Source organism: Solanum pennellii, chromosome 2 (assembly GCF_001406875.1).
Source record: "Solanum pennellii chromosome 2, SPENNV200".
NCBI lineage: Eukaryota > Viridiplantae > Streptophyta > Magnoliopsida > Solanales > Solanaceae > Solanum > Solanum pennellii.
The window spans coordinates 48,175,931-48,194,093 of record NC_028638.1 but is presented as its reverse complement, the minus strand read 5'-3'; the positions used below and the strand labels follow the sequence as shown (position 1 = coordinate 48,194,093).

The 18,163-nt window shown below is 31.4% G+C and overlaps 2 protein-coding genes across 6 annotated transcripts; one reads left to right on the top strand and one right to left on the bottom strand.

Moving 5' to 3' along the window:
* The first annotated feature begins 1,751 nt into the window (after positions 1 to 1,751).
* LOC107010942 (vacuolar protein sorting-associated protein 28 homolog 2) lies at positions 1,752 to 7,024 on the top strand. 4 transcript variants are annotated; one of them, XM_015210204.1, is made up of 4 exons: positions 1,764 to 1,884; positions 2,950 to 3,106; positions 4,454 to 5,179; positions 6,734 to 7,024. In XM_015210204.1, the coding sequence occupies exons 2-3, from the start codon at positions 3,064 to 3,066 to the stop codon at positions 5,164 to 5,166; spliced, it is 756 nt and encodes a 251-aa protein (XP_015065690.1). In that variant the 5' UTR covers positions 1,764 to 1,884; positions 2,950 to 3,063; the 3' UTR covers positions 5,167 to 5,179; positions 6,734 to 7,024. The 4 variants fall into 4 exon arrangements, with proteins under 4 accessions (XP_015065691.1, XP_015065690.1, XP_015065689.1 ...); XM_015210203.1 differs by lacking the exon at positions 6,734 to 7,024 and having other exon boundaries at positions 4,454 to 5,526; XM_027914629.1 differs by lacking the exons at positions 2,950 to 3,106; positions 6,734 to 7,024 and adding an exon at positions 2,399 to 2,733 and having other exon boundaries at positions 4,454 to 5,526.
* A 4,440-nt stretch (positions 7,025 to 11,464) lies between these two features.
* LOC107011776 (homeobox-leucine zipper protein PROTODERMAL FACTOR 2) lies at positions 11,465 to 16,703 on the bottom strand. 2 transcript variants are annotated; one of them, XM_015211412.2, is made up of 12 exons: positions 16,440 to 16,703; positions 15,200 to 15,480; positions 14,997 to 15,114; positions 14,649 to 14,837; positions 13,796 to 14,233; positions 13,612 to 13,713; positions 13,314 to 13,514; positions 13,061 to 13,235; positions 12,689 to 12,960; positions 12,497 to 12,592; positions 12,046 to 12,422; positions 11,465 to 11,824 (listed from the first exon to the last, which is right to left on the bottom strand). In XM_015211412.2, exons 2-11 carry the CDS (start codon positions 15,424 to 15,426, stop codon positions 12,048 to 12,050), a joined length of 2,193 nt encoding a protein of 730 aa, XP_015066898.1. In that variant the 5' UTR covers positions 15,427 to 15,480; positions 16,440 to 16,703; the 3' UTR covers positions 11,465 to 11,824; positions 12,046 to 12,047. The 2 variants fall into 2 exon arrangements, with proteins under 2 accessions (XP_015066898.1, XP_027770690.1); XM_027914889.1 differs by lacking the exon at positions 16,440 to 16,703 and adding an exon at positions 15,835 to 15,956.
* Positions 16,704 to 18,163: the final 1,460 nt, after the last annotated feature.

The following is an 18,163-nucleotide window of genomic DNA, read 5'->3' as shown; positions in this document are numbered from 1 at the left end:
TGTATAAATGTAAATTATCTTACTATTTGTTTTTGTGTATGTGTTGATTGATCCTTTATAAGGCCTCCTTATACAGTTTAGGTTGTATAAATGTATAATATATCTTAGTAATTGTTTTTCTGTATGTATTCTAATATATGTTTTACTAGCCAATGAAGTCATTTTCAGAATTTATGAATAAAAAATTAAATTATATACATATACATTTGTAAGCTTAAGAATTGCAGCAACAAACAGAAAATATATTTATATATATTATTGCAACTTAAGTTTTTAACTTATACACATTTTTAAATTATTCAAAATTCTCTATAACTTATACACACAAATACACAATAGCTTTATACAACTATACAATTCACCAGAAACACTAAATACGTATATGTATATAATTGACAAATTCGTATAAACAGACAACAGTTTCATACTATATATATATATATATATATATATATATATATATATATATATAATAGATTCGGACAAACAAACAACAGTCTCATACAGAAATCAGCGACTCTCATATCAGAAATTCAAAATTATCAACAAATTTATCACAATTTTTTCTAGATTTCAAATTAACTATTCAAATCAATTAGGGACAAATATACACATCTCAATATACATTGAACTGAATTGATGAAAGTGAAAAACGAAATTTGAATTTTAAACTCCATTGTCGACAAAAACAAAATCAAAATTAGAGTATGTTTTCGTCATGAAATTACCTCCTATTTTTATCTCTGAAAATAAATTTATCTCTCTTGTTTGATTAATATCTTCAATAGCTTGATCGATTTTTTTAAATTGTCTTCAATGGAGCTATTTCGAGTGAAGTAGAAAAAGACGGAATGAAACTGAAACTGAAATCGCGTGAATTATGGAATCCTTTTCCTTATATATCTACCAGATTATACCGCCTATTTTTCTTTTATTTTTTTAAAAAATTGTATTGTATAAAAGGCAAATGGTGTCTAACTATACATTTTTTATTTGCTATATATAAAATTTGTCCAATTTTAAATGCTAATTTAAATTTATAATTTCATATAGCATCTCCTAATACAAACTTAAAAGTTTATGAATAATTATAAATAAAAAAAGAAAAGAAAAAGAAGTATTTTACGTCTCGAATTACTTGTTCTTTTTTTTTTATAATCATCCTTAATAACTTGTCTTTTTTGATAAATTAAGAAATAACAATTCTTTTTAACCTATTTTAACCTCAATTAATTACTTAAAAGATATTTTTTTTAAAAAAATCTTAAATTTTTAATTTCACTTCATTGAATAAAATAATAAATTTATTATGTCAATAATTATTTTCTTAATAGATTTATAATTTAAAAGTGAACAAGTAATTAGTCGATTTTGGATATAATAGAGTAATTTCCCTAACCCATGTTAGGAAAATTATCTAGGAATATTACTTATGTTTGTTTTAGGATTATAATATCACCAACTTTGTTTATTTTCCTCAAAAATATAATTGATACAAAAAAGTATATTATTTTTCTCCTACTAGGGTGTCATATCACTTTTTTTTAAATATGTGACATGACATCTTAATAGGAGAGAGATAATGTATTTTCTATATCAAATATAATTTGGAAAAAATAAATAAAATTGAATGATATTATAACCCTAAAACAAACATAAGTGATATTCTAGATAATTTCTCAAATATGGATTACTGATTATTTAAAAAAATTACTAGTATATAATATATGGAGATGTATGAAAAAAATAAAAGTGTACACGCAACCTGTGTATGTCGCAAGCAAAAGAGTACAGAGACAATACCCCTTTCTCTCTCTTATTCTTGATTACCTGCAACACTCTTCCCATTATTCAAAGTCCCGTCTTTCACCTCCTTCTTTTACCGTAAGTCTTTTCTCCTTACTCTTTTTATCTCTCTATCTATGTATTTACTTACCAAACTTTATTATTTGTTTCTTCAATTTCTTGAGATATATCTTTCCATGTGGTTAATATTAGGGTAATTTTATGTAATTTTTAATGATCCAATACATACAAACAAGAATGCGATTGAATCCGCAGCTAACGGCTAGATCCGTATCTTTAAGCATGTTTGTTCTAACCAGAGATTTCCAGCTCTATCTCTGCATCATGTTTATGGAGGATTTTAGTATTTAATTAGTAATAATAATATGATCTGTGTAAGAAGGGGCTTTATTTTGTATGCTCAGATTGCTTTTGAACTATGTTGCTCGGACTCTACAAAATGTCAATGGGTACGTGTTGGATCCTTCAAAAATAGTGCTTTTTTGAAGGATAAGATATGGGTGCCGTTGAAGAGTCTGAACGACATAGCTTTTGATGGATTGTCTTACTTATCCTTACGGCTTACTGCTCTTTTTTTAAATCGGAAGCTCAGATTTTTATTGTTGCATATCCCATTTGGAGGACTATTAGCTTGGGTAATGTATTTTTTCCTTGAAGAAATTTAAGCAGAACCAGATGCAACAAGCATATGAAATATGTATTTTGTTGAAATGCTAATGTTAAAGATGGATATGTGGAATTGATAAGACAAAATGAATAAAGTAATAATGTAATGCTGAAAGATTGATGAAGAGATGTAGAAGGTACAAATTGATCAAGGTGTTCTTATGTTTTACCCATACTCATGGAAAAAATGGAGGAAAAGAGGAGAAAATAAAGCTGAATAGAGAAGTAGACTCATGTAGCTGGCCCCAAGTAGTGAGTAAGGTGTGCATTAAGTTGATCTTATTTGTATAACTACATTTATCCATATCTCCTTACATGTGCTTTTTTTTTTACTTGCATTTGGTTCGTGACATCAGATGTATTTGCTTGTGGTTAGGTTTTCCACCATTTTACTACATTGTTTGATTTATTTCAAAATTTCTATTAGTTTTCCTTCTCTCTGGAACTGATTTATAGGATTGTTCTATCTGTTGACAGTGTAACATTAGGGTAAGAAGTGAGGATGTACCAAAACAGGAGAAGGGAGAAAGTAAAGGGGTAGAAGTGAGGACAGAAGAAGGAATCAGAGAGAGAGAGAAGAGAAAAATAAGAATGAAATACAGGAACAGAGCTAGATTAATTCAATTCAAACATAGTAAGAAAAGGTTATATTTATTGTGTTTTGTACTTCCCAGATCTCACTTGTGAGATTACACTGGGTATGTTGTTGTTTGTTGTCTGATGAACTTTTGATAAGTTGGAATTCCCAATGCATTTAAAACTTATCTCTGAAGTCTAATAAGAAGATAATTATAATGTCAGTAGACCAGACTTAAATCTAACCAATTAAGAGAACACAATGGTAAAGGGTAAACACTAATCTAAAAAATGGCTAAGCATAATCTCACAGCTAAAAGATGAATATTAGTTGGAGAAAGGTCTTTATCTTCAATCAGAGATAGAGTTTCAATTGTCTCAGAAGATTTGACCTTTTCAGGACTCCCTACGATATATAAGGCAGTTTTATTTTGTTTGGCTGAAATGAATTTGATATAAGGCTCAAACATGACAGGGGGAATTTTTTTGTTAGTTACTTGTATATGTATGCCTTTTCACGAGGTTGGACTGTCTATGTTACGTTGGCCTCCTTTCACTCTGTTTGTGAAGGACTTAATACTCTTAAACCTTGTGTTGTATTCGGAGGTAAGGCCCAGCCCCCCTTCTTGTATTTGTCTACTGATGTATACACCCCAGATAGCCTGGGATGAAATTATAAAAAATAAATAATCTGACACAGCAATTTTTCTCTACTCATTCCCTTCTTTCGCCCCCCTTCTCCATCTTTCATTTCTCGCTAACTCTCCAATCTTATTTTTGATGAAGACTTATTTTTCTGTCTTCCTCTCTAATTCTTCTTTCTTTGTTTATTTCTCATTTTTTTTCCTGGTTTCAACCTCCTTTCTGTCTTCCTCTTCTCATAAACAGAGATAATTCCATGTGGTTTTTACTCCTGTATTTTCACTTGAGATGCTTTCTGCATGTTAATCAAACTTGACCTCTTGAGGGAACTTTGGGACTAGAAACTATCGGAGAGAAATATAATATCTATTACTGGGGACGTATTGTCTGTCACCCATTTCTGGGATGGTAACCGTATTTGTCATTATTCGGAATCCTAGGATCCCAAATAAATTTGTCTAGGATGTCTATTGAACTGGTCCTTTTCACCTCACAATGGTGATCTTTTGTTCATTTAGTTTAGTAGACTGACAAATTTATTTTAAGCTATCATATCTGAGGGAAATTCTATATGTGCTGTTCTTTGAAGTTTGAACTTTTGTGCACTTTTCAATTAAATGAATCTACACTAGATCCAATTGGTAAAATTCTATTTCCAAATATCTGTATGGAGGTTAGCGCCTACAAGTCTGATCACTGTAATTAAAAGATTTGTTAGTTGTAGATTGGCATATTGTAACAGTAGGGCATAATGTTCTTGCAGTGACAAAGACTAGCATCTTTGCGCGTGTCCCATCCTCTTCTCCAACCTTTTTGACAAAGGTCAAAATATTGTTGCCAACTCCCATGGAGGTTAAACTATGGAATGATAAGCGGGAAAGAGAAATGTACGAAAACTTTGCAGAGCTCTTTGCTATAATAAAGGCAACCGAAAAGCTCGAGAAGGCTTATGTTCGTGACATCATTTCACCAGCTGAATATGAAGCGGAATGCCAGAAGTTGATTGCTCATTTCAAAACTTTATCTTCCACGTTGAAAGATACCGTACCTAGCATTGAGCGATTTCATGATACCTACAAAATGGATTGCCCTGCTGCCTTAAACCGGCTTGTGACCTCTGGGGTGCCTGCCACTGTGGAGCACCGTGCCGCCGCTGCTACATCATCTGCATCCTCAGCTTCTGTTGTGGCTGAGTGTGTGCAGAACTTCATCACTGCGATGGACTCTTTGAAGCTGAATATGATTGCTGTAGACCAGGTCCATCCCCTTTTGTCAGACCTATCATCTTCCCTTAATAAACTTTTAATACTTCCATCTGATTTTGAGGGGAAGACAAAGATGAGAGAGTGGCTCTCAAGGCTGTCAAAAATGGGAGCTGCAGATGAGTTGACAGAACAGCAGGCCCGTCAACTCCATTTCGATCTTGAATCATCATACAATTCTTTCATGGCGGCACTGCCCTCTGCTGGAACTTAATTGCTTATTTCAGGTGATATGTTTGTACATATGTGGCTGAATTCTTGTTTTTTTCCTACAAAGTTTATACTACATATGATGCTTAATTTGGTCGAAGTGCTGATTGACGAGGATTCAGAAAAGAGTCTTGTAATTTGTGGAACTTGTGTCTGGTGGTTCCATTTTATTCAACATGAACTCAGCCCCAGACAAGATGCTTATTTGGTTTGCATGTCTTTTCTTTTGTTACATTAATCATATTACAAGAAAATATTGAGCTGTTAGATATGCTTTTGTAAATTTAAGTGGAAATTTTGATGTAAAACTAAGTTCCATGGTATTAAATCAACTCAAGTAATATCACATTTGTTATTTTGGTTATCTTTGGCTTCCCTCATATTTTGAACTTGGGTTAAAGAAGGGTCTGGATTCATGACGATAGTGTCACTGTCTTGCTAATATTCTCAACAAGAGTATTCTAAGAAATTGTTAAATTGAAAGATCTGGTGCTTCCAGTTGATTAGGCAAGCTTTGTGGCAGTTTATTCAAGTCACTCTATGCTTGTGAAATGTGATACAAAAACGTGCTATCTGATATGTGGTTCAGCTTCCTAAAACTTTAAGCTTTGAAGTATATTTTGATAGCAGAGTCCGAAATGTCAGTTATCAGCATTAGTATGTGGATAAAACTTTCCTGGTTTATCCTGTGTTCTCTTCATCTGTTACTTAGGAGTATTTGCACAACTAGTGTGTGGAATGATGTTTAACTTTTGTCCCGATTTTCAAAGCTTTTGCTAATATATAGTCCCATTGGCAGGACTTCTCCTCCTTCATTATGATGTGATTTACCTCAAAACTTTAATCCATTTCAAGTGTATCTGCATACCAAAAAAGAAGGGATTTTTGCTTCGCGTAATAGTTCAATTTCTGTGTTTGATGAATTCTAACTTGAATATAAAAGAATTTAACTAGAGATTTGAATTATTTGTTTGGGATGGATGCTTTCTCCCTATCTTAGCATTAGTAAATGGATGGGCCGTCTTATCCATCTATTGGCCGTCCATACAGGCTTTGTGTTGGGTATTTGCCCTAATTTCTTAAGTAGATTCTCCATATTTGGCTAGTCATTTTTTTAAGGAAAAAGTTTAGGACTATATAAATGGAAATTTCTTTCTTCTAACATAGTAGTATTCAAAATGTAGTTCTTCTGACTTGGAGATTTTTGTTATTACTTGTGTGAATCTCTTTGTATTTCTTTGTATATTTTCTATTATTATATTATATAGTGGATTGTTCATCTCCCAAACCACATTAAGTTTGTGTCTTATGGTATATTTCTCGTTTGTCTTGTTACTCGTGGTTTCTCAAGGTTTGTTTGTTAGATTTTGAATAGGCTTCTGTAGTCCTTTAAAGGCTGGGCAATTATTTTGAATGATCCATACCAGTAAACCAGTAAATTAAAGAGCACTTGCAAAGTTTGATTTTACATTTGGCTCTTATCTTTTGATTTAATTTCTTACAAGGTTTTTTTTTCTATAGTATGACTCAGCTCAAGTATTAATTTCACGATCTTTAACTGTGAATTGCAGATCCATATATCGTAAGGGGTCCAGATACGTAGGTACAATATTAGGCCAAACAGCTAGGAATATGTAATGAAGCTGTTGTCTAAGTCCCTAGCTATTTACTTTCATTCAAAGTTAATAACTAAAAGACACTGGTCTGGACCACTTTCCATCAACATGTTAACTATTTGTGTTCCTTTTGTGAGTAGCTAGCTAGAGGAGGAGTAGATGATCATCAACGGTGAAACTAATTGTACTATAAAAAGTGGGGAGACTATCGATTAATGCATTTGTACTCCTTTGTTTTTTATGTCATTCTGGTCGTCTATTTCATTTGTCTGTCTATTCATTAGCTAAAAAACAACTTTACATGAATTACTCTTTCCTTTCACTTTTAGCACGCTTCTTAAAAAATAATAATTGATATGAGAATTTTAATTACCATAATATTCATATTTTTGGATAACAAATAATTAATGCTGAAGTAGAACCTTATGTTTCTGTTAGATAATCGATCTTCTAATTGTTTCAGTGCAACTGGAAATAGATTTTTTAACCAGAAAAAAGAAGTTTTAAAATGTAATATGCCTATTCAAAAGTTTTTGTAATTCAATTGTATATGATAGAATTATATGTTATAGATTTGACCTTTTTGACATGCTCATATATATATATATATATATATAGTGTTTTTTGACTGATGTAAGAAATCAAAAACTTGAACATTTCAAGAGTATTCGTAGAACTCTTGTGATCTTTAATGTGTTATGATATTCTATGACTACAGACTGCAGGCGGATCAATATCATGTCATTAAAGTTTAAGTTAAACGAGTTTTGAATATAAAATGATTTCATTCTTTTTTTATATCAATAAAAAAATGGCATCAGATAGTTGGTACTCCAAGTTGATTTATGGTCCATGTTTTAGCATCAAATTTTAGCTAATACCATTATAATTGTCTATTCATGATTGAGAATGTTTTTTGTTTTTTTCGAGTCACTATTTTATTGCCACTGAACTGAAAGGGACATCTTGTACAAGGAGGGGGTTAAGTTAGCCTGATTATATAATTGTAACAAAAAAACAAGCTAATCAAATTGGTCATGGTTCGTATACTCCAGCGCGCTTTGGTCTTTTTCTCAACCCAAAGGTTTTTTTCTATCGTGATTTAATGAGAAATTTGTGTTATAAAACGTGTTTTTTTCATCGAACTAGCTCATTGGAAAAATGTATGTTGTAAAATAGATTTTCATTGAAATATTGAAAAGTCTCTAAAATTTTCCTCGTAAAAACACTTATGTTTTAAATTTTCTCACTATTTCAATAAAAATTTTATAGTTTTTTAGTGACGTTCTTCGCTTTCAACTAAACTTTTGAGTTTTGATCTCCTTCATTCACATCATCCACTATGGCACTAATTTTAAGTCATTTACCCGATAATGTAACTTAAAAAATAGATTAGTACATGCTATGACTTCTTAAGTTTTACCGAGGGTAAGAAAAATCTTTAAAATATTGTTTATGTATATCACTTAAATTTGTTTTAAATGGGTTTAAATAATATCGTTATATAATAATTTCTTACACTATTAGGTAGATCTTAACTATCTATTGTTCTGAGTGATATGTCTGTTTATTTTACAATTATTAATTAAAGAAAGATAGATTATGAGATTGAGATTAACTACTATCCACCGACAAAAAAATTATACTGTCAGTTTATATTTTAGAAATATGAATTTATTTTAATCTAATTTTTATATTTTCATAAATAAAGATTAATGATTTTTTAGTTGCTCTCTTTCTTTTTCTGTTTTAAAACACAATTACAGATTTAAGATTATTTTTTTTTTGAAATAATGTTCAAATATTTTTTTATACTATCGACTTTGAGTATTACTTAAATAAATTGATTTGAATACAACTTAAATAAATTGGAATACATATGAAGGTATATAGATCAAAGTATGTTTTTGTAGTGTCAATCAAATAAACTAAGAAGAGAAAAGATAGTTTGAAGCAATGGAAGCACCTATTCAAAAACTTTTTCATGTTAAAAAAAAGACTTAATAAGTTATGAATAATTTTTTATGAGATTGATTAATTTAGATTTAAAAAGAAAAAAAGAGAGTAAAAAGTTACCATTGATAATTTATCTCAAATTGCTTTAATGGTGTTGATGGGGAACGAGGTGAAAATAATGAGGACAAAAAAGCGATGAAATACTTTCTTTTTATTATTTAAATATTAATAATAAGTGAATATATTAATAGAAATAAGTATTTCTAAAAATGAATTAATGGTGTAATTTTTTTCTTCTAACACTATTAGTGTATATAAGTTAATCTATAGTGATTGAAAAATAAATATTTTTAGTTATTTAAGGTTGAAAAAATTGTATATAATGACAAATTTCATAAATCAAATTAAATGTTATAACCACACTTTAATTTCATTGTGCCCTGTAGCAAACTGTTTGTCAGTCACCTCTATCCCTCAAGCTCTCACTCGCCACTCTCCCTTTCTTGCTCCTCTCTCGCTCGCTCCCTCTCACTTTTATGCAAACACAAGTGTATAAAATATGTTTCTGTTTGTATAAAGCGAGAAAAAATCATATATATACATGTATTTTCGTTCTCCTCTCTTCCTTCTCCCAGATCTCGCTTGCCACCCTCACCTCTATCCCTTATACAAACAGAAACTAAATGTATAAATTATGTTTCTATTTGTATAAAACAAGAGAAAATTGTATATATACTTGCAAATACATATATCTTCGTCCTATACACTTATAATTATACAATACAAATATTCCCCTGCCCAATTTTTTTTTTGTCTTTCTCTCTTTCTCGTTTTATACATACACAATTTATACAATTGATTTGTATACAACTGCTTTCTTTTATGTATAGCGAATTATACAATTGGTTTCTTTGTATATGTATAACGAATTATACATCTTTATGTTTGTTGTGAAGCGCAATTATGCAAACTTTGCTATAACATACAAATATGAATTTTGTGTTTACTATATGTGAAAATTGCTCTTTAAAATTTAAATTTTAATATAACTATCTTTTTCTGTCCAAGCCATCAATCCCCCAGGTAGAAATCTTGATCTTATTAATGCATATAATTAATAGTTAAATAATAAATATTTATCCAAATTCAAAAACGTGCTAATCTTAATAAAAATATACGATACTTAACTTTAATATAATTTAAATTCTATTTATTGATCTGAGAAAGATACAATTTACTAAAACTAAAAACGTAATTAATGTGAACAGCAAAATATTCCATGCATATTGTGTAAAGGCTACATGATTTGGCATAGTAGTATCATCCAGCCCCATGAGAGCATATAAATAAATAATATTTATTTCTGGTCTTATCGTCGATACTGAGATATACCAATATGGGAAGTGTATAAGTATTTTATTATAAGGTGTTTAATATTTTGAGTTATGATGCTGTGTGTATAGGAAACATAATGGGAACCACCAGTGAAACTGGCTTTACTGAATAGTGAATAGTGGCCTCTTATACCAAAGTCATGCACAGTTCATTTATGTGATGCAACAACTTCAATAGTCTTTGCCATTAAAATTCATTAATACATCCTGCTAATCATGTACTACTACTATTTCACTTAATTTCTCAAATCCCACTCGACGAGACGAAATATTTTTATTTTCTCATTATAGGTCTACTTTTCAGTTAGAAATGTTATAAATAAACGTAGACTATACTAAAGTAGTAGTGATAATGACATAATATTTTGAACAAGTTATTGATGATTTGTATCGATGCAAAAAATATATTACCGGAAATATCCAGTAACGTCGTCCTCTTTTTAGATATGGTACAATTATAACTAAGTTTGACTTTTCCATTTCCTTTCTTAATTGTCAAACCTAAATTTAAGTAGAACATGTTATTCTCCTGCTCTCTTCAACTTTCTTCGTAATATGTTCTTTGTTCTTGTTTTTATCCTTTAATAAACTTATCGTATGTTCGATGCGAAGAAAAAGATTTTTTAGTACTATTTTTTTTCTTTCATTTACTCGGACAATGTCTGTGTGGTGTTGTATTAACGAAAATAGGTCTCAATAATACACAAGTCCAGAAGGCCTAATATTATAACCCTCTGGTATATAAACTAGATACACAAAAAAATTACCTTTGTAAAACTTTGATTAAACTTTTCAAGTTGTAGTTGACCCTTAATTACTATCCGTGGATATTGATGGAAGGAATGGATTAACATGTTCGGATCAAAAAAAATATTGGTATTAATTTGTATTAGTTACATATGAAAAAAATATTATTATAAAAATATTTATATATAAGTTAGACAAATACTTGGGAGAAGGAGGTGAAGGATGGGTGGTGGGGATAGGACTTATGGAAGTTGGAGGTGAAGGTGAGGCCCGTGGAAGTAAGAAACTATTAGGTTTCTAAAAAAAAAAAAGATTTTTCAAAATATTTGACTAATCGGATATGAGAAAATTGATAATATTTTTTAAAAAATATTCTTTTTATACCAAATAAGCCCTTAATATTGGATTCCTGTATGAGTTCTTAAAAATGATTTTGATCATTTGTCGACCAAGTATGATAAGTTGCAAACACCATGAATCTAACTCATGGATTAATTCTTCACGAATAATTTTGCAACTTCCATGCAACATATCGGAAACTAAACTATTTCAAATTAATGCTAAAAAAATAGCAAATAGCGCTAGCAAATTATAACACAAGCTTTTCCAGAAGTCAAACTAAACTTCTTTTTAAAACATAGAGAACTTGTTCCAACAATTAACCCTTAAAGCAAAAGGGTTCAAAACAAAATAAAGCTTTGTTTGCTAGCTTAGTTTTATAATATTCTTGACATATACCAATATAACATTGGTAAAGTCTACCCTAAACCCTATATATTAAAAAAAAAAAAAAACTACATCCTTACAGGATAGTGAAATGTTTTTCTGCCAAAAAAACAATCACCACCTGCAAGGATTTCCTTTAAGTTGCCTTCTCCACTAGCTCCCTTCCCTTTCATCTCACTTTGTAACTTCTTTCAACTCTCCCCCATCCAAGGCCACCTGCCACCTATCACAAAAAAAAAAAAAAAAAGCACTAACACAAGTGTTTATAACAAATAGGAGTAACTTATAATAGTATAAGGCTATTGAAATTTGTAGGTTCAAAACAAGTGTTTGGATAAAAATCATTTCACTAGGAGAAGTTTAAAGTTGAACAGTTTCAATATTTGACGGACTAGCATATTATGAACAGTTTCAATTCATAAACATGTGTAAAAGATGTTTTACCTTCATGCATTTGCAGAAGTTACAGCACCTTTGATCTTTTCAACGGTGCATTTGATGAGACTATTGACAGTCGCAACAGAGCCAAGGGAAAGCTTTGCAGTTGGGACTGAATCAACCAATATCTGAAATGCTACAGTTAGTAGCGATCCACCAGGAGAATCAATTTCTGAATTACCTCCACCATGATAATTTATCGGTCCATCTGGAAGAATAGCAAAACCAGATGGCAACAGAGCAACATAGTCAGGGTCACCCCCACCTAACACCACGTTCATTGCAGCAATATCAACTGGAGCGTAAATGACATAAGATCCTGTTACATCAGTTGTGCTCTCTTGGAGTATCAGCATGTTACTCTGGTTAGAGTTTGTTCCAGTCTGCAAAAATAGAAATACTTATTTGAGTATTTTTTTGCCAAATTAATAAAGAATTAACAAACCGGATATCATACATTGACACGGAGTAGAGAAACACAGTTTCCTGGATCACGACCATTTGCAATGTGTGCCATTTCCTGAACAATCCCACCATTTGAAAGAATATCCCACTGCACATATATTTAGCAGTAATTAGATTAGGACAACAATAAAACAGAGCGAATTTGATAAAAGTGACAACTTAATTGAAGGTGAATATGCTTTACCTCATTTCTAGAGTTCTCATCGCGGAGAAAATCAAACACTCTCTTAGGAGAAACTGGCAGCCAAAAAGATGTTGCAGCACTCAGCACAATACCAGGAGGTCTCCCTGGATCATCGATACTCTTCCTAGTCATGACTCTTACATCATCAGCACCACTTCCAGACAAAGTTGTCCATATGTGAGTTGTCGATGCACCAACTCCAGCACAAAAGCTCATCACCATTCTCTCAGCAAGTTTTAGCATACTCTTTCGACCAGCTGGACTAGTAATGACTGAAAATTAGGAGGAAAAAACATTAGTAATTTGCAATTGTACAGCATTGACAAACTAATTAATGAAACAGTAGAGATTTTTTTTTTTTTTTGCTATTACTTCCAACATCTCCTGTTGGGATGTTAAGCGCCAATACACTTGCAAGGCGTTCACATTGTCTATCTAAAGTTGCTACCCAGCGTTTTGCTCCAAACGCAATCCCAGAATTGACAAGAGGTTTGTAGATGTCATGGACAGCATTTTCATCCACCTCAACGTGTTCAACCCATATAACCTACACAAATAATAATGTGTTACGGACTTAGAGTTTAATCATCTTCTAAAGAGTTTAAAATTTGAGGAATTTCGATACCCTCGAGTAACCATTTGGCATTTCTTGGATTAAACAACCAGATGGCCTTCTTCTGCAACGGGGAACTGAAACAGTGCGCAAGTTGTCCAGGGAAACATCAACCACTACCCAAGTCCCTTCACCATGTTGTTTACAATATCTTAAGAAATAGTTCTCCCGAGTTGGAACAAGTGGAGATGGAACTTGAAATTCTGCTGTCATCTAAACAAAAAAGAAATCAATTAGAGTATATTTCATCTGTTTAAAAAAGAAGGAAAGAATTCAAACAAAATATAGTTAAGTGAAATCTGAACAATACCACTTGCAATGCTCCATTGTGATTTCCTGCGACACCAGTTGATAAGACTTCAAGAGTCATTGCTTTTGACACCAGACCAGCAAAAACAGTAGTCCATTGGTTCTGAAATGTACAATTAGTTAAAAATGTGCACAAAGTATTCGTCCGAGGAAGGTAAGGGTGCACATTAAATTAGAAATCTTACCACATCCATCAAAATCTCAACTAAATTGATATGATTCATAATCACAACAGCAGATTCTCTTGAGGCTTCAGAATTGAGTGTAGCTGGCTTAGGTCCAAGGCCTCGAGGGAAAATACGAGCATATTCTTGCTCACATAAAGTCTCAGAGCCTGAGCTTGGCAACCATAATGGCTCTTCAGTTTGAGCCATCCTTATAAGTTCCTCCATTGCACTAACAGCAAGCTCAATGACCACGGGCTTCTCAGCATCTGTAAGGCCCGTAACAGCAGTTCTTAGAAGGTCACCAGCAGCGTACATTTCTCCAAGCAGGCCCGATTGAGGCCCAAAAGCAAGATCCAGAACCCGAGGAGCTTCCGGCTGAGGAAGAGAAAGTTGATGAGAATATCCAAGTGCTGATTTACCAACATACTTTCCAGCTATTCCAGTTATCCTGTCAATCTGTATCATTAAACATAAAATAACTTCTGTCAAGTCACTTTGAATGCCATTTCATGTGATACTATTTTCTTATTACTCCGTTTTAAAATCTTCTTGCTCAGTCCTAATAAAAGTGACAATGTTTAATTGTGTGGAAAGTTAAAAGTTAAAATTATAATTTTAAAATTAAATTATTTCTTAATAGGCTAAAAAGAAAAATGTGTCACGTAAATTAAGGATGAGGGGATTGTGGAAGAATAAACGGAAAGGTGTAAAACGGGTTGGGGGCATCACCTTTATCAAAACATTTAGGGTTATGTAGGATTGAGTGTTCACCCAAACCGTTAAAGGCAAAATTTATAATCGGTGTACACAACAAGTAGTAAAATTAATAACTTGAAAAATGAGGCAGGTTTTCAATTAGTAATGCTCCTACCTCATCTCTAAGACGAGCATTTTCGATCCTCAACTGATGCTCATCAAATGACATCTCTCCTATAGCTGCTGGCCCTCCACAATTTGGGCATGCTGCATTACTCAAAGCTTCTTTGTACCTTATGTTCTCAGCGCGAAGCTTCTCATTTTCATTCCTCAACTGTGTGTTCTCACATCGTTCATGTTGAGCCTGTAACAGCAATAAAATCACAATCTAATTATAAAGTTTTCAAGCACACGTACCTAAACCATCCTGTCTATATGAATTGAATGAATTTATTCGTCTCAATTTTTTACATCCAATATATTAACTTTACATTACAGACAAGAAAAGAAAAAAGAGTTTCACCTTCATCTGAGTACGCTTGTTCTGGAACCAAAATTTCACTTGTAATGGCTCCAAACCAAGTCTTCTTCCCAATTCCTTCCTTTGCTTGTCATCTGGATGATTGCATTCCTTGTAAAAGCTGTACAATGACAAACAAAAAACGGAACAATTGTTATATATTAGTTATAAATGTACTGTCAGTATATATAAATTAAATTACTTACGACTCCATTTCCTGAATCTGATGCTGAGTGTGGCGATGATAACGTTTCTTCTTGTTTGGAGGTTGGTTTGGATCAGCTTGATCGTCATCACCTGAATTGGGAGCTTCCATGTTATCAGCACCAGAGTTGCTATCAAACTCTTCATCACGAATGAAATCCAACTCGTTATCAGGTGTTCGTTGAGCTGAGGACGATATATCGAGCAAGTGCTGGTGGCTATTAAACATCTTGAATACCTTCTCGATCTTCTTCAAAATAATTTCTCTGATAAATTATTTCATCTGCAAAAAAAAAAAAAAAACGCCCATATTTATGATTTACAAAAACCATACACATGCTAAAGATTATATATACGGAAGCGTGGACAAAAGCAAAAGCTCAACAACATATGTTCAGGATTTTTTTTATAAAAAAAATAAAAATTCACAAACATGTACTAAATGGTTTAAAATGATCATTTTTAGGATGTGACGACTTATAAATTTTACATTTTTTGCTCTAGGGTTCCTTAATTCGTCATGCCACCATGGTTTAAAAATCAAAATCAATGTATTTGTTGTTGAGAAATAGCTGAAGATAGTATACAAATAACAAAAAAAAAAGAAAAAAAACGTAAGAAGAACAAATTGACTTACTCAAGAAACTGAGTTTCTCAAGAAGACATTGTTGATGTGATGGTAGAATTTCACTTCTCACTGTATGATATATATATACACAAATAAATCTCTTCAAACCCTAAACCCACCCCCCAACCTCCAACCCCCACCACACTCTCTACTGACTTTCTTGTCTCTATAGGTATAGTAAACTTAAATTCTTTTTACCTCATTTTATTTTGGGACGTCAAACAAAGACGAGTTTGTTTTTATTCTATTTTTTTCTATGTCTTGATGTGACAAAGGAAAATAAAATTTATTTCTTTTTGACTGTGTTAAAAGTGAAATGAGAAAAATTTGGAATAATAACAAAACATAAAGTTGACTCAATGTGTGAACACGGACACAAGGTCTTCTCTTTTTTCTTTTCCTTTTTCAAACATGGGTAAAACATATATATAGTGACAACTAATATCTGGTAAAGTCCAAACTTCACTTCTATACAAGTCTCTAAACACATATGAAAAAACATAACTTATCTTACTGCATAATTTTCTGACGAAGGATGTTCATCTGAGCAAACAATTCAAGAGAGGAAAAAAAAAAAGAAAACAAGTAAGAGAATGATGGAACAGTAAACTTACTATCTATGAAGCCTTTGGATTAAAAAAACAACAAGTGTAGAAAATTAATCCGGATCTAGTCAAACTTTTTGGAGTCTGAAATTTTTTTGTGTGTGTGTGTTCAAAAAAGTTTATTGTGAAGAGAATTAAAGGAGCTATGGAGAAGAGGGAAAAAAGAGGGATTATAGGGAACAGGTGGAGAAGATGAAGGGAGTTATTATTATAGCAGAGGTTATTGAGAGGAAGAAATAGCATTAATGGGAGGTGTTAATGCTATTGTTGAGAGAGAAAATGAGAAGTTGGCAGCAACTCATCTTTGATGTTTAAATTTTCTAATATAGGGAATATGGTAGAAACAACTTAATTATGACTTCAATCTAATACTCCTATTTATAGTATGTTTTAATTTAATTTGAGTAGGATCATTGTAGATTAAAAGAGGGCAAGTAATTTGAGTAGGATCATCACAAATTCTTTCTCAAGAAGTATTTGATGGCAACAAATTTAAACAAGATATAAGTAAAGTATTGATTAACTTAATAATAGTGTATTGATTATGAAATCTAGCTTGACTAGGATCATTATAAATTAGGAGGAGGAAAGTAGATTGAGTATTAGGATCATGAGTATATTACAAATTCATAATTGAAATTATTTGATGGCAACTAATTTAAAGAAGGAAACTACTATTAAGGAGAGTAATTGATTAACTTAATAATAGTGTGTTGATTATGAAATTTAGTTCAGAATATGATCATTATAAATTAAAAGGAGGAGAGTAGGTTGAGTATTAAGATCATGAGTAGATCACAAATTCATACTTAGAACTGTTTGATGGCAACTAATTTAAAGCAGGAAACTGAATATACGGAGAGTAAGGACGTTTGGTTATTGGTTAGAGTTATGTATGTATTAGTTATGCAGGGGTTAGTTATGTTAGGCATTAGTTATGCAGGGTTTAGTTATATATGTATTAATTATATATGTTTAGTTTACGGGTATTAATTATAAGATTTAGTTATGTAGGTATTATTTAGTTATGTAGAGATACATTACATAAACAATTAACTATTGAATATGAATTTTAATATAAATCAATATGTATTATTTACAAATAAAATAAGTAAGCAAGTAATATAAATTCTCCCTTAAAAAAGAAATTTTCTCTATATTTATCTAGGAATTCTGTTTTTAATGTTTAAAGCTTATAAAAATAAAATATTATTAATATATTTCAAGTACATTACACTATCCTATTTTATAAAATGTAAATTACTATCAATATGATGCATATGTTATTTCTATAGTTTTAGTTAGGGGTGTACATAGGCCGGTTCGGTTTAATTTTTTATTTTAAAAAATCTAAACCAATTAAATCAGTTTATCAAATCTAAAAATCAAATCAAACCATATAAAGTTGGATTTTTCGATTTCGGTTTTAGTCGATTTCTTCGGGTTTTTTTGATTTTTCGATTTTTTACAACTATACCGTATTTGAAAAAGCGATAAACATTTTTTCACTTATCTATGTGATAAACTAAACTTAAAAGTTTTTAAGTGAATAGAAATTTTTGAAAAGACTGTCAAATTCACACGAGTATAAAATATTTTTTTTTGAAATATCCACATAAACTAATAAGATTAAAGGTTAGATGCAAAATGAATACGAAAAATATTTACAAAGTGAATTGTTAACTTCGAATTTGAAAACTATAACAATATAATTATAACTTCGGATCTTAACG